Source organism: Silene latifolia, chromosome 7 (assembly GCF_048544455.1).
Source record: "Silene latifolia isolate original U9 population chromosome 7, ASM4854445v1, whole genome shotgun sequence".
Lineage (NCBI taxonomy): Eukaryota > Viridiplantae > Streptophyta > Magnoliopsida > Caryophyllales > Caryophyllaceae > Silene > Silene latifolia.
The window spans coordinates 9,503,745-9,518,497 of NC_133532.1; the positions used below are offsets into that span (position 1 = coordinate 9,503,745).

General features: G+C 45.6%; 1 protein-coding gene across 1 annotated transcript; it reads right to left on the reverse strand.

Moving 5' to 3' along the window:
• Positions 1 to 395: 395 nt before the first annotated feature.
• Positions 396 to 929, reverse strand: LOC141589686 (uncharacterized). The gene has a single exon (XM_074410317.1). It carries the CDS (start codon positions 927 to 929, stop codon positions 396 to 398), a length of 534 nt encoding a protein of 177 aa, XP_074266418.1.
• Positions 930 to 14,753: the final 13,824 nt, after the last annotated feature.

Sequence of the window (14,753 nt, forward strand, 5' to 3'; positions counted from 1 at the left end):
GTACCGGCCATTGCGGCCAAGGAGCAGACCACCCTGGGTAAGTGGGGTACGGGCAGAGTGGTGGGGTCCAGGGATTGGGCCATGCTGACATAGGACCCCACGGGGAGACCTGGGGTGCAGATGTGGAGGAATTCGAACCCTTCGATTGACTTCGATGACCACCACCATCAGAGCCTCCTTTGTTGTTCCCACGCATGTTGCCATTGTGACGTTTGTTGCTGCGGGAAGAAGATGGAGGAGCATCATCCCAATTGCGGGATTCGGTGGAGGGAGTAGATGGAGCAACCAGGGCCGTGGCCTCCTCACGGCTAGATTGGCGATGGTTCTCAAGTTCAATCATGTTGCGTGTTGTCTCGAAATTGGGCAGCGTTTGATTGATGTAAGCGGCCACCGTATCATATTCTTTGGAATCCACGAACCAGTTGAAGAACCAAACGTTGATCGGTGATTGCAGCACCGACATCTTTCAATTGGCCGGACAACTCGCGTAGACGTTGACAATAGGCATCGAAAGAGGGGAATTTCCCGAGCTTGAGATTGTGAAATTCACTCTCAAGAATTGCGGCACAAGCGCCCTTGTTATTCAGAAAGATGTTTTTGACGCGATTCCATGCTTCGTGTGCGGTGGAATCGGGTTCAAGAACACGAGGCAATAACTCATCCGACAAGGTGCCGTAGATCCATTGTAGGACGTGGGCATCGATTTCATACCATGCGTCATACAACGGGTCAGTTTGAGCAGGAGCGGGCGTGCCGTCGATATGGTGCAAGACCTTGTATCCTCGAGCATGGAGCGTGAAGAGATTCACCCATGAAGCGTAGGATACCTTAGCACCGTCTAACACACGTACCTTATTCTGAATGTTGGTGACGGTGTAGACAGGATGAAGAGATGACTTGGGTGTCGATTTGGGGTCGTTATCGCCCATTGTAGCGTGAGGCTAGGACAAAAAACGAGGATACGACTGGTGTGCCAGGGGCAAAGAAGACGAGTACAGGAGGATCAAAACCAACCTGATACCATGAAAGTGTATAATCCCTTATCTAGGGTTCTTGTTATTATTTTATATATATAGGCATATACAAAAGATATGGACAACTAACCAAGAGTAATTCTAGGAACTAACTAAGAATACAATATGCACAATCTTTGACTAACTAATATACGAGATATTTACGTACTAATAGTGGATTTCAGTTTTGGAAGGTTGTGAGTAAGTTGTGACTTGTGAGTGTTTAAAGAGATTTCTTTAAGACGACCCATCGACGGGAGGACACTTGTGGTGATAGTCTCGCAGCGGTGGTGGTGATGTAGGAGAGTGTGGATAGCGGGCCGCCCACGGGGGCGCTTGGTGAAGGGGCTCGAAAACAAGCGTTTGCATTTTGTATGGAGTCGCCACCAATTTTTATGGGAAATTGGAACCGTTCGAATACCTCATGTCATGTCAAGACATAAAGTAGAGACATGAACACTAAGCAATCGTTACCCTTAGCATTCTATGTCTAGAATGACTCTCGTGGATGCCAATGAACACGGGTGCTCACGGAGATCTGGAGTAAGGGGTGAGGGTACGTATTAGGAAGCTCTTTTGATCGAACACCTAATCCCGCCCGCCTCGATAGCGGCCTCTACTAATGATTAGGGAAGTCATTCGCACTTGATATATCGTCGGTTATATGCATGCAATGCAACATCCAAGTTTTAATCCTAGCATGTGAGAATTAATACTAAGTCGGTTAACAAGTAGTTTATCATGCAATTAGGTCGAAGTAGGAGTTAATACTCATTTACATGTGAAAGCATACAAGAAATAGGATAAATACAATAACAATAAATTACAATAATGGAAATTACATTAATTACATTGGAATAGGCGATTTATGTCGAAAATACCTTTAAAACGGATAATTTGATAAAAAGAAATAAAAGAATAAAAGGATAAAATTAATGAAATAAACGAACAGGAATTAGCGTGATAATACGGATAATAGTTAATTAATTACGTAAGCTAAATAACTAAGTCAAGGCAGAAACGGAGTTCAGGGACAGAACTCAGCCAGGAACAGGCGCAGCAGAGCTGCGTCCCTTGGAATAGGCGCAGCAGACGCTGCGTCTGTTCCTTGGCTCAGTTCTGGCTGTGAAGCCGTAATTGCAAGCCGTTAGTGTTAATTGATGATCTTAATGATTGATTGATAATATTTACTCGGATGAAAGTGATTAATATGTTATTTACATATGATAAAAGGTCATAAAACAATAAAACATGGATGAGACGGATTAATTATGTGAAGGGTCGACGTTAATGAATGATTAATTAAACTAACTAACTAAACGAATTATTAACTAAACATGATGAATTGACGACGGATTAATGACTAAACAGGTGAAAATATATCAACAATGAATCCCAGAAACTCAGCATGAACGAATTGAACCTCTAAAACTCGAATTGAATTTAATGACGAAAACCCGCAAATATTGATTATTTGGGATTTGAGTCGGATTTATGACGATTAAAACATGTTAATGATGATGGTTAATATACATATGAATTATTAAACTATCATGATGAAGAATTAACAGACGAACAAAACAAAAGAAATAAATAAATTTGATACGAATTACAGAGGACGGAGGAAGAAGAAAAGAAGCGAGAATCTGGGCAGCCTTTTTTAAGAGGCGCAAAGAGTCTGCTCGCTCCTTCAAGAGGCGCAGCGTTGCTGCGTCTTTTCTCGACGTCTGTCTACTGGAAATCCGCAAAAAAGGCTTTAAAGACGGTTTTAGAAATCGGTTTTAATGAGGTACTTTCGACATAAATCTTACAATTGTTACACAATAATAAAATACAATAAATAAAGAGAATTAATACACCCTCAGACTTACATGTTGACGGAACGAGAAGAACTAAGAAGATCGATTAGTGATGCTCGCCGCGAACGCAAGGAAAGAGTGCCCTCGAAAGAGGAAAACGATTTAACAAGTTGATTAATTAGATTGACTGAGTGTAGTGGTCAAATTGGTCGGTCATGCAACGGAGAGGCTGGTACCCGGAAAGATCCGAGCTTACGTGGTCGGAAGTCCAAGCACGTAGGCGCCAATTAGTAAGAACGAAGTCTAGAATGCAAAGGGAGAAGAGAAGGGCGGACACTCGCGTGAGAAATATGAGGAACGAAGGCTCCTATTTATACTAATCACACGGAGGAATTAGGGTTTCGGAGACTCTTTGGAAGTGAATCTCGGAAAGATATAAAAAAGATACGTAAATCATGCAAAGAAGGGCCTGGGAAGAGGCGCAGCAGCCACTGCGTCTCTTGGAAGAGGCGCAGCACCTGCTGCGTCTATTCCCAGGAGGTTTCCTCCTGCTTAAGAAAGATTTCCGCGTTTGAGTTATGGTAGGACGGAATTAATTCGATTATCTTTAATATCTTATGTAAATATTACGGGATATTATTTGCCAAAAGATAAAATTTGAGAAATATGGAATAGAAATATCCGGAACATTCCAACATTCGACTTCGGGTTTTAACAGTTATCAGAAAATGGAGACGGTTTTTGACCCGGACTCCGAATATACTCTAATTACTGCCAAAACGACCGTATCGGGACGTAGATGACAACTAAGAGGTTGACATTAATATTTGAGCAATCACTTGACGATAATCTTACGAACTGTCACAAATCGTTCCGCGAACCAAACATGCGGCCCAATCATCACCGGGTGGTTTGCGAGGGGTGCGAAACGAGGTGTCTCTGAGCCCCCACTTTGACTGAGGCTTGGACAAGGCGAAAGTCAAAGTATAGCCATCAGGTCAATCGAAGATTACAACCTGACGACTATGGCGACGCGAGGCGGCTCAAGGGGTCTGAGCCAAGGACCTATCGTCGGGAACATTTTAGAGTCTGTCGACTATCGGGGAGGGTCGTTTAAAGTCCATTAGACTACGTAAGGAAGCTCGCCAGCCATAAGAAGAGACCATACCTGAGACTTCTTCTCGAGATGCTTCCAGAGGTGCATAGGAGCTAAGGTTTGAGCTTGGGAGCTAAGGGTAAGACCTAAAAGATATATATAAATATTGTGCTAGGGTGTGGGACCCTAAAGGAAAGCATTGACGGGAAGGAGGCCAAATATGAGTTTCGACCTAAAGATAACTAAGGTTTGAGTATAGGAACTTCTGGAGAACGACACCCTGTCGAACTCCGCGGGGAAACAAGAAATATTGAAAGCAGCAGGACGTCGGTAGAAACTGCTGTGGGAATCCGCTTGCGTCGGTCTCAAACGAACTCAGGCAAGAAAACTTGAGGTTGAATCTGCTTGCGTTGGTCTCAAGCGAACTCTTGTTGGGGAATATATTGACGACTAGGAACATCTTGATCGTCGGGGGAGAAGTCTTGCGTGAGCAGTACTGCAAAATACTACTGCGCGGGATAAAATGGGTTTGGACAATACTGCAAAATACTGTCGCGCTGGATAAAATGCGGGCCGAAACGAAAGAAAATCGTCGAAACGGACCAAAAGGATATAATAGCGTTGAAGAAGAGGCGCACCAAAGATGGGCCCACAAATAACGAACTCATAACGAATTTTTTGAAAATTCGCGTGGAGGGAACAAAAGGAAGAGGCGCAGCAAGAGCTGCGTCTCTTGGAAGAGGCGCAGCGCCTGCTGCGTCTTTTCCCCAATTTGGCAATTTCCGCGTAAAAACACGAAATCAGGAGGTTTATGTTTCATTATTTCCGAAACACATTTCTTCAATTTCTCTCTCAAATCTTCACCATTTCCGTCGAGGTTGGATTCAAAAGCTTGCTTTAAATATGACTAATCGAGGTATGTGTCTTAATCTTGCATTAATCTTCCATATTTGTCGAATTTTGAGCCGCGAACATTAGGGTTTTCGACCCTTTTAATCGAAAATTTGGGGCTTTTCCCCCAAATGGATTTGTCTTGCCAAATTGATGCTAGGAATGGATAATAGGTAATGTTAGGAACATAACCATGTATTTGCTTTGAATTTTCATTGAGTTTTGAGCCCTTGAGCGAATTTTGAGACGGTTTCACAGCTAGATCGTAAATTGCTTCGAAAATGGCCTTAGGATTACCCATTGGCGATGAAACTTGATATTTGGAATCCTTGGATGATGGGTAAACTTCCTGTCATCTCGGAAGTTTGGTTTGTGACAACTTTTTCAGGACACTCTTCTAGGGCATAACCGCCATATAGCGAAATGCTGCCGAATTTTCGACTTGAACCCGGAACTAGGCTTTGACTCGGACTTGACTTGACCCAATTTGTCACATGAGTGATTGAATTGGTGAGAACATGGCCAAGGATGGCCAGAAATGGGAAATTCCCGGGCCTCGAAGGCTCGAAAATTTCTTAACAAAGGCTTGTCGTCATATGATGCGGCCTGGATTTGCTTTAACGTTGCAGGTGACGATGCTTCTACTTCTGGGAGGGATCCCATGGATGTAGACGCTGCTGTTGTTGAGGAGGCTTTGGAGCAGGCCTTCACCGCTGCGGTGATGGCTGCTGCAGACGAGGTTCCCGAGGAGGAGGCCGCTGATGAGGAGGAGATTCCGAGACGGGCCCACCTCGGACGAGGGGTCGTCACCGAGAGGAGCTCCGCGTGGTGGCCGAGACCTGGGAGAGTAGGCACCTTGTGTGGGCTGCAGAGGGTCATTTGTCCTACAGGACGGTGAAGAGCTTGGTAAATAGGAATTCCCTAACTCATTACCTACCCCTTTCTACTTTTGTTCAAATTTCCTTTCAAATTTACTCAAAACTAAAGATAGCTTTATTTCGAATCATAATAGGAGGCCGGGAACATCAGGTCGTTCTCGGGTTACACGACAGCGATGGAGCACTACGAGCGGCTGTCGGCGGAGGAGAGGGCCATGATCGAGCGCGGAGCGTTTGGTCCTCTGGTTCAGTCCGAGGGATATCGTGAAGGGGAAGTTGCGGGCCAACCTTAGCCTGGTCCGCGCTTTCTTGGATCGATTTTGGGATACGACTTCCACGTTTCACCTTTTTGGTGAGGTGGGAGTCACCTGGAGGACTACGGCATGATTTCCAGTCCGCCGTGTGGGACCGAGGAGATGGTGTGGCCGGAGACCGGCATGAGGGCGGATTCGGCCGAGGCGAGGAGGTTGATCGGCCGGAACCTGGTCGCCGAAGGCTGCTGCGGTGCGGGTTTGGTACCCAGTACCTACGTTCGAGATTACTTTGCGGGGAAGACCCCGACATCGGTGGTGATCGATGGGAGGGAGACGGCTCCCCCTCCTTGTCTGGTGAGCGAGGGCTCGTCTCGTGGCTTTGGTGGTTCTTGTCTTCGATTTACCTCGGAGACAAGGGTGAGAGGTCATGTCGACGAAGCTTCTCCCCTTTCTTTCGACCCGAGCTCCCTAGGGCGTTGGGACTGGTCATCACTGGTTTTGCGGTCCTCATCCGCTTTATGAGGGCCATGGTTCGTCCGGAGTTGATGGAGAAGGGGACTTCCCCTGGTGCCGTCGGACCTGGGCTACTGTTGGAGGTATGAACCTTCCTTTAGGCCGAGTCAATTTTTCTTTCTTTATCGACGACCGACGGATCGTCATTGATTATTATGCTTTGCAGGCGTGGGTGTACTCTTACTTTCCGGGCCTCGCGCCCAAGAGGACGGAGCGCCGGAGAGGGCCTACCCCGTGGTGAGGGATTGGGAAATGTGCCTGACGAAGAGCAAGCGTTCTTCTCACAATGTCTACCGGCGGGATGTGAACGCTCTTCACCGAGCAAAAATGAGTATCCTATTTGTTTGCACTTATTCTTCTCATACTTTGTTTTAAATTGATCATAGGAATGACCTTTGCCTTTATATTGTCGCAAAGGGTGCCCGGACCTTGGGCGGAGTACGCTAGAGCGCCTCCTTTTGTCGCCGAGGTCCTTCGACCTAGGACCTCGAGTCGGCCGCTTTGTTGTGGACGTCAATGGGTCATGTGTGGTATCCGGGCGAGCGGTTAGCTCGTCGGTGTTTTCGGGCGCGTTGACGGTTCCCGTCGATCCTCCTAGACGATGTTTAGGGAGCCTTCGAGGCCGAGAGGGAGGCGGACTTGGGCTGGTGCCGGTGGCGACGACCTTCTTGTCCCCCGACGAGGATTACTCGGCGTTCCTTTACGGGAGGTTGGCGTATTGGCCGGTAGTGGTGAGTATATTTTGTTTCTTGTTGGATTTTGATTTTCGAGAATCGCGACGAAAGATCATCGATTAACGAGAGCCATTTGTCTTTGCAGGAGGTTGAGGCGGCGGGCATCGAGCCCCCAGTAGTACCCCGAGACCCTCGAGTACACCGACGCCCGGGAGGACGACGATCTCCGAGCTGCGCGACTTTGACGTGGCTGTGACGGATGCTGGCCTAGATGACTGGCAGCATCTGATTCGGAGGGTGAGTTCTTATTTTGCATAGTTTTCGTGTAAGAACACATTTGATTAAACTTGTTCAGTTTACTGAGAATTCTTTTGAAACGCAGGTCGCGCCATCTCGGTTTGTGGCACTATGGAGGGTGACCAACCGGCTATGAGCTACGGCCATCGAGGCACTCGTCGGCGGTCGAGGTCGTCAGGTATGAACCTCATTTGTTTTTCCTTGATCTTTGGTTTTTCAGTTTTGTTTGAATTGATTGACATGAGCCAATTTCTTTTTGTCCACAGGCCGATCGTGAGCTGGAGCGAGAGTTGACCCAGTCTCGGGAGGAGACGGCTCGTTTGTCGAGGGAGCTCGAGTTTCGGGACGCCGAGATTGCTGCTCTTATGGCGAGAGTTGCTGAGTTGGAGGGTGCCCAGCAGTAGTCTGCGTGGTTTTGTAGACTTGATTTTGAACATTTTTGGATTTGTTTGGGGCGCAAGCCCCCAGTTTACATTTGGACTTGTTTGGGGCGAAGCCCCCAGTTGTACATTTGGACTTGTTTGGGGCGAAGCCCCCAGTTTGCTTGTATATTTGCTTTTTTTGTTGTATATACGACGGCCTGAGTGCCTTTTGCTGCTGGGTTGTGTTATTTGTACCTGCAGGTTAGCTTTTGAACAGGTTTGGTAGACAACGGTTTACACCGTCATGCTGCCGAAATTTACATAGAAAATCACGTAACACATACATTTTTATATACACATAAGGCCTTTAATTAGTGCAAAATGAGACTCGAAAGGACGTGAAAATGCAAAAATTTTGTCGGAAATGACCGGACGGTAGGGAGGGTTACCCCGAAAAAAAAAAGAAAAAGAGAAATCTATAAGTTAGAAAATGGAAAAAAATAGAAATTAAGAAAATGAAATGACTAAGTAAATGTTGAAATAAAAAGGAATTAAAATGAAAACTAAATATAAAAGTGTGAGAAAAATGGCGGAAAATGTCGATGTCGCCTCGAAATGCGCGTTTGCGGATTAAGGAAACCTGAAGCATGGTAAATTTCTCGGATTTACCAAAATAAAATCCCGTAGGAATAGGAAATTATTCGTTTATAGAATTAGGAAAGATCCAAACGCGGAAATCACGAAGTGAGGTCAGGGAAGAGGCGCAAAGATGAGTGCGTCCCTTTGAAGAGGCGCAAAGCAGTGCCGCGCTTGTTCCCAAGCAGTGTCGGTTCGACGGATTTTGGAAACAAAGAATTAGTATAAATAGAAGCGTCGACGAAGCTTTAAATCATATAATTCTTCCGTCTCTTCTTCGTCGATTCACACATAAAAACTCCCAATAAATTTTCAAGAGAAAATTATCATCATGAATACCTTAGAGATTCGCTTGAAGGAATGGACTAATGAGTTTTCGAACATTGAGAAACATGACATGGGTGCTTATAACCTTGGGTCTTTGTTGAGTTTGAAACTCATTAAGGTTGTAAAACCGTTCTTGGATGCTTGCCTTGATTATTGGGACCCAAATTATCATGTTTTTGCGTTCCCGGAGGTGATATTTGTCCTTTTCCTGGAGGAAATTGTCGCTATTGGCGGGTGGGACCCCGAACATTTACCCGCCATCCCTTCTACTGCTCAAGGGTATAAGAGCAAGTTTAGAGATTTGCTTGGACTTACTAGACTTGAGGTAGATCGTCTCATTACTCCGAAGGGCGTGAGGATGCTAGATTTTATAGACCGATTCATCAACAGGGCCGACCCTACTGTCTCTTATGTTGCTAGGAGGAGAGCATTTGGCTTCTGTTTGCTTCATGTTTATGTCTTTCAGGGACATGTTGATGAAGATTTGAGAGGTGATCCCCGTCTATTGGGTCTTATTGAGCAAATGGAGTCACGGGAGCCCGGCTTGTCTATGCTTAGGGGAGATTATCTTGGGTTTGGACAATAGGAAATCCAACCGCGATCTTCCATTTTTGGGGAGTCCCGTTATCCTACAGGTAAAAGACACCCTTCTTTCTTTCCTTTTTTTTTTTTTTTTTTTTTTTTTTTTTTTTTTTTTTTTTTTTTTTTTTCGTTTTTTTTTTTCTTTTTTGGTGGGTGTCTAATACCCGCTTTTGGTAGGTTTGGCTTATGGAACGCTCCGATTGCTCGAGCCCCAAAGACATGCACTTTCCTATCATGCCCGTATGATTTCGATGAGGACACGGCTGTACATGGTGGACTTCACCCGGTCTGCGATTATTGGAAGAACAAGTCAAGAATGATGATGGCCCGCCGATCGGGTGGGTCGTTCCGTGGTGGCACCTCAAGTCTGTCACCGGAGTGTCTTCTTTGGATCCTACTAGGTCCGTGCGCATTCCCGGATTGGAGTTTATGGTATGCATCTTTCCTGAGAGATTGATGAGGCAAGTCGGGTTGAAGCAGATGATCCCTAGGCTTGACACCGTTCCGCAGACTGCTATGGCGCTTACTACAGAGAGCCGAAGAGAGTGGGCTATGAAGTGGGCCCAAAGAAACATGTGGTTCTTGAGCTTCTCCGCCAATGCTTTGTGGGTGTCGGACTCTTATCTGAGGTGGAGGAAGGCCGCAACTTCGGAAGAGCGCGAAAGACTGAGGAAGCGCGAGCCCGTTGACTACAAGGTGCGCGAGGGAGAAAAGAGAAGGAGAAGCATCCGACAAAGGAGAAGAAGAAGCCGGGTTCCAAGTCATTCATCCTTCAAGAAATCAAGACTACTCCTGTCGCAGAGGTGGTGGTTGGCAAGAATGGAAGAGTCAGGCCTCGAGAAAGACCGTTGGTGATTAGGTCTGAAGTGGTGCAAGAGCGCCCGGCTCGAGGTCGTGACAAGAAATATGACAAGAACGACAAGGGCAAGGGAAAGATGGAGGAATAGCCCAAGTCTTATTTATTATTTGATTATTATTATTATTATTGTTGTAATAAGAAAGGAGGGATTTTTAGAATCCTAGCCTAGTCTATTTTTATTATTTGCCGTATTATTATTATTAGAAATTGAATGAAATAAAAAGGTTAAGTGGTTATGAAACCGTTGTGATTTTCTTTAATTATTCTTGTCGAATTTCAAATGTAATGCAAATGTCCTTCTATTTACATTTTAAATATAATGGTGGGTTGAATCCCGTGAAGGATTGCCTACGTATTCACTTAAAAAAGCGAAATCAAACCCTTGCGCGTAGTTCGAGTAAATGTAAAAGAATAATTGTTCGAAGCAAGAGCTTGTAACGAACATAGGAAATAAGCATGAGCCTTTGCTTACTCTGGAGGTGCGAATTTAGTTTGTTTGATGATATGAGGATGACAAGTTTGCCAAGATGCAAGAGCATAGTGACATTCAAATGGGCCAGGGGTCGTTTATTTAGTGCCACAAGAGCGACACGTAGGTTTACGCGAAGCGCGTTTTTGTTCCTGTTCTAGGCATAGTATCGTTTCAGTTGGTCGAGATTTGTGGGGTTTGAGAACTCATTCCCGTCTAGGTCTGTGATTCTAACCGCACCCCCTGGGAGTATGGTTTGACTAGATATGGTCCGGCCCAGTTAGGTTTGAATTTTCCCCTTGGGTCGACAGGTAAAAGAGCTCTGACCGATTTGAGAACTAAATCTCCTTCTTTGATGTTTCTTGGCCTAACCCTTTTGTTGAAAGCTCGTTTGATACGTGCTTGATATGTTTGGACATTATGTAAGGCACGAAGCCTACGTTCATCCAGGAGGATGAGTTCTTCGTATCTATCCCTCTTCCAATCGGCTTCAGGGATTTGACTTTCGAGTAGAATACGCAAGGATGGTATTTCTAGCTCGACTGGTTGTACGGCTTCCATGCCGTAAGTCAAATAGAAAGGAGTAGCCCCAGTGGGCGTCCTTTTCTTGAGGATTGTGACGACATTCTTGTTAGCCGCCTCTACCGCGCCGTTAGTCTGTGGTCTGTAGGGCGATGAGTGATGATGCTTGATCTTGTACTTGGCTAGCAATTGTTCGGTTTCGGCTTGGAAGTGTGACCCATTATCGCTGATGATTTCATGTGGGCAACCATATCGACAGATGATGTTGTTCTGTATGAATTTTGCCACATTTTTTGCCGTAAGAGCGGTGTAAGAAGCTGCTTCTACCCACTTGGTGAAGTAGTCAATTGCTACTAGGATGAAACAGTGACCTCATGTTCCGGCTGGGGTTATTTTCCCAATTATGTCAATTCCCCATGCGGAAAATGGCCAAGGAGATGTCATCGTGTATAGCAACGAGGGAGGTACGTGTTGTACGTTCCCGGAGATTTGGCAATTGTGACAACGTCTCACGTATTTAATGCAATCGGATTCCATTGTGGTCCAATAATACCCTAAACGTGTGATTTTCTTTGCCATCATGGGCCCACTCATGTGAGGACCGCATTCTCCATCGTGGACTTCTTCCATCAACTTTCGTGCCTGTGAATGATCAAGGCAACGTAGGACTACACCAAGAGGTGTTCTTTTGTATAATTCTCCTTGCATGAGAACGTATTGTGAAGACGATAGGCGTATAGCTCGTTGTCCCCTCTTGTCCATATCTGGTGGATAGGTACCATTAAGCTTGAAGTTCAGGATTGCTTGGAACCAGGGTTCCTGTGCGATTTCTTCTTCATCGGTGATTTGATGGACATAAGCCGGTTCTGATCGTCGTTCAATACACAAAGGCATTTCTACCATATGATCTGGCATATTTATCAAAGATGCAAGTTTCGCAAGAGCGTCTGCGAATTGATTTTCCTCTCGAGGTAGGTGTAAGTAGGTTACGTGATCAAAGAATTGAGCCACTTGGTCAATCCTAGCTTGATAGGGTGCGAGGCTTTCGCTTCGAATTTTCCAGGATCCCGTAACTTGGTTGATGATTATTGACGAATCTCCATGCACTCGGAGGTTTTTGATGCCTAAGCTTACTGCCGCTTGTAGTCCAATGAGACAAGCTTCATACTCTGCAGCGTTGTTTGTCACCTCGAAGTCGAGTTTGACAGCAATCGGTGTATGCTCACCTTCAGGAGAAATGAGCAACACTCCTATCCCAAATCCTCTTAGGTTTGATGCTCCATCAAAGTATAGGTCCCAGGAGTCTACATCTGTTTGAAGTATATCCTCGTCGGGAAATGACCAAGTATCTATGGTTTGTGCGTCGTTGATGGGATTTTCTGCGAAGAATTCGGCGACGGCGCGACCCTTTATTACTTTCAGTGGCACGTATTTGAGGTCAAATTCCGAGAGCATCATGGTCCATCTTGCCAGGCGTCCGTTGAGGACAGGTTTCTCGAAGAGGTATTTGACTGGATCCATTTTGGAGAATATCTTGACGGAGTAGCTAAGCATGTAGTGACGTAGCTTCTTTGTTGCCCACACAAGAGCGAGGCATGTCTTTTCGAGTTGTGAGTATTTGCACTCGTATTCCAAGAACTTCTTACTTAGATAGTAAATAGCTCTTTCTTCACTTCCTACGGTTTGAGCTAGCATGGCACCCATGGTCAAGCTTCGGTTACCGTGAGATACAAACCAAGAGGTTGATCTTGTTGTGGTGGCATGAGCACTGGTGGTTTAGCCAATATCTCCTTGATTCGGTCGAACGCCTTTTGACAATCATCATCCCACATGGTGTGGTCTGTTTTCTTGAGTTTCTTGAAGATAGGCTCGCAAATCATCGTAAGTTTCGATATGAATCGACTTATGTACTGAACTTTTCCCAGGAATCCTCTGACTTCTTTTTCCGTTTGAGGTTGTGGCATTTCAATCAGAGCTTTGATTTTGGAAGGATCTATTTCTATACCTCGTTGGCTAACGACGTATCCTAGGAGTTTGCCGGATGTTACCCCAAATGTGCATTTCTGAGGATTGAGTCTCATGTTGTATTTCCGTAGCCTTGCGAAGAACTTGCGAAGGTTCGCAATATGTCCCTCTCTCTCCTTGGATTTGACGATCATGTCATCCACATATACCTCAACTTCTTTGTGCATCATGTCATGTAGGAGTGTAGTTGCGGTGCGTTGGTATGTAGCTCCGGCGTTGATCAATCCGAACGGCATTACTGTATAGCAATAGGTTCCCCATTGGGTGACGAACGCGGTCTTATGCATGTCTTCCATGGCCATTTTGATTTGGTTATAACCCGCATATCCATCCATGAAGGATAGTAACGCGTGGTCTGCAGTATTGTCCACTAATATGTCGATGTGAGGCAGAGGGAAGTCATCTTTTGGACTCGCTTTGTTCAAATCCCTAAAGTCAACACAAACTCGGATTCTCCCATCCTTTTTGGGTACGGGTACTATGTTAGCTACCCAGTCAGAATACTCGGAAACTTTGATGAACCCGGCTTTGAATTGTTTGTCAACTTTTTCCTTAATCTTTAGAGCCCACTCTGTTCTCATTCGTCGAAGCTTCTATTTCACAGGTTTGAAACCTGGCTTGATCGGAATCCTATGTTCGGCGATATCCCTGTCGATCCCTGGCATGTCTTTGTAGGACCAAGCGAAAACGTCTTTGAATTCATTTAGGAGGTCTATGAAATCGGCCCTTTCGGTAGAGCTCAAGGTAGTCCCTATCCTAAGTTCTTTGGGTTCTAGTTCGGTTCCTACGTTGATGGGTTCGGTGTCCTCAATTACTGGTCCCCCTTCCCCTTCCTGTAGTATTTCTTTGGCTACGTAGGGAGGTATTTCGGTCAAGTCTGGGTCTTGGTCATCCTCAGTATCATCATAAACAGAATTGCACTCAAGATAACGCAAAGAGTAAGCAGAACCTGATTTATTCATATTAAGATTCGAGTAAAGTTGAAACAAAGAAGCCAACTGATCCATGGTCGGTGGCGGTAAAGGGACGATAATGGGGCATTTCCCGAACTACTGTGACTACTCGATGCTAGGCTAGGAGAAACGAAGGGAGTGGGGATGACAACAGGAGTAGACTCTCTAATGACTTCTCTAGACTCCGACTCTGACTCCGACTCCGACTCCGACTCGAACTCGTCGTCTTCTGGTTCTCCTTTGAACATCTCTCCTTCTCCAGTAGTGAGCTTGAAGAGCCTTCCTTGGTTGTTGGTCCATTTGATGGATTTCCTCCATCCTTTCTGCTGCTTTGTGTCGATTTCTGTGATCAACGCGGTGGGGTTGAAGCGATCGTCCTGAAGTATCATAGTAATGATCTCATCCTGCGCGGCCCTAATGAATCGGTCCTCTCCAAATAATAGGCTAACGGCTTGTTCGTCGAAGCAAGGTGCTTGACGGGTTTTGACGGTAGGAACCGTTTCGGGAGGGATGAAGTAGCAATCGTGAAAGATCTCGATTCCGGCTAACTTCCTCTCAAGATAATGCCAAGGTTCGGGAAACCCATGGAAGAGTTCTGAACTT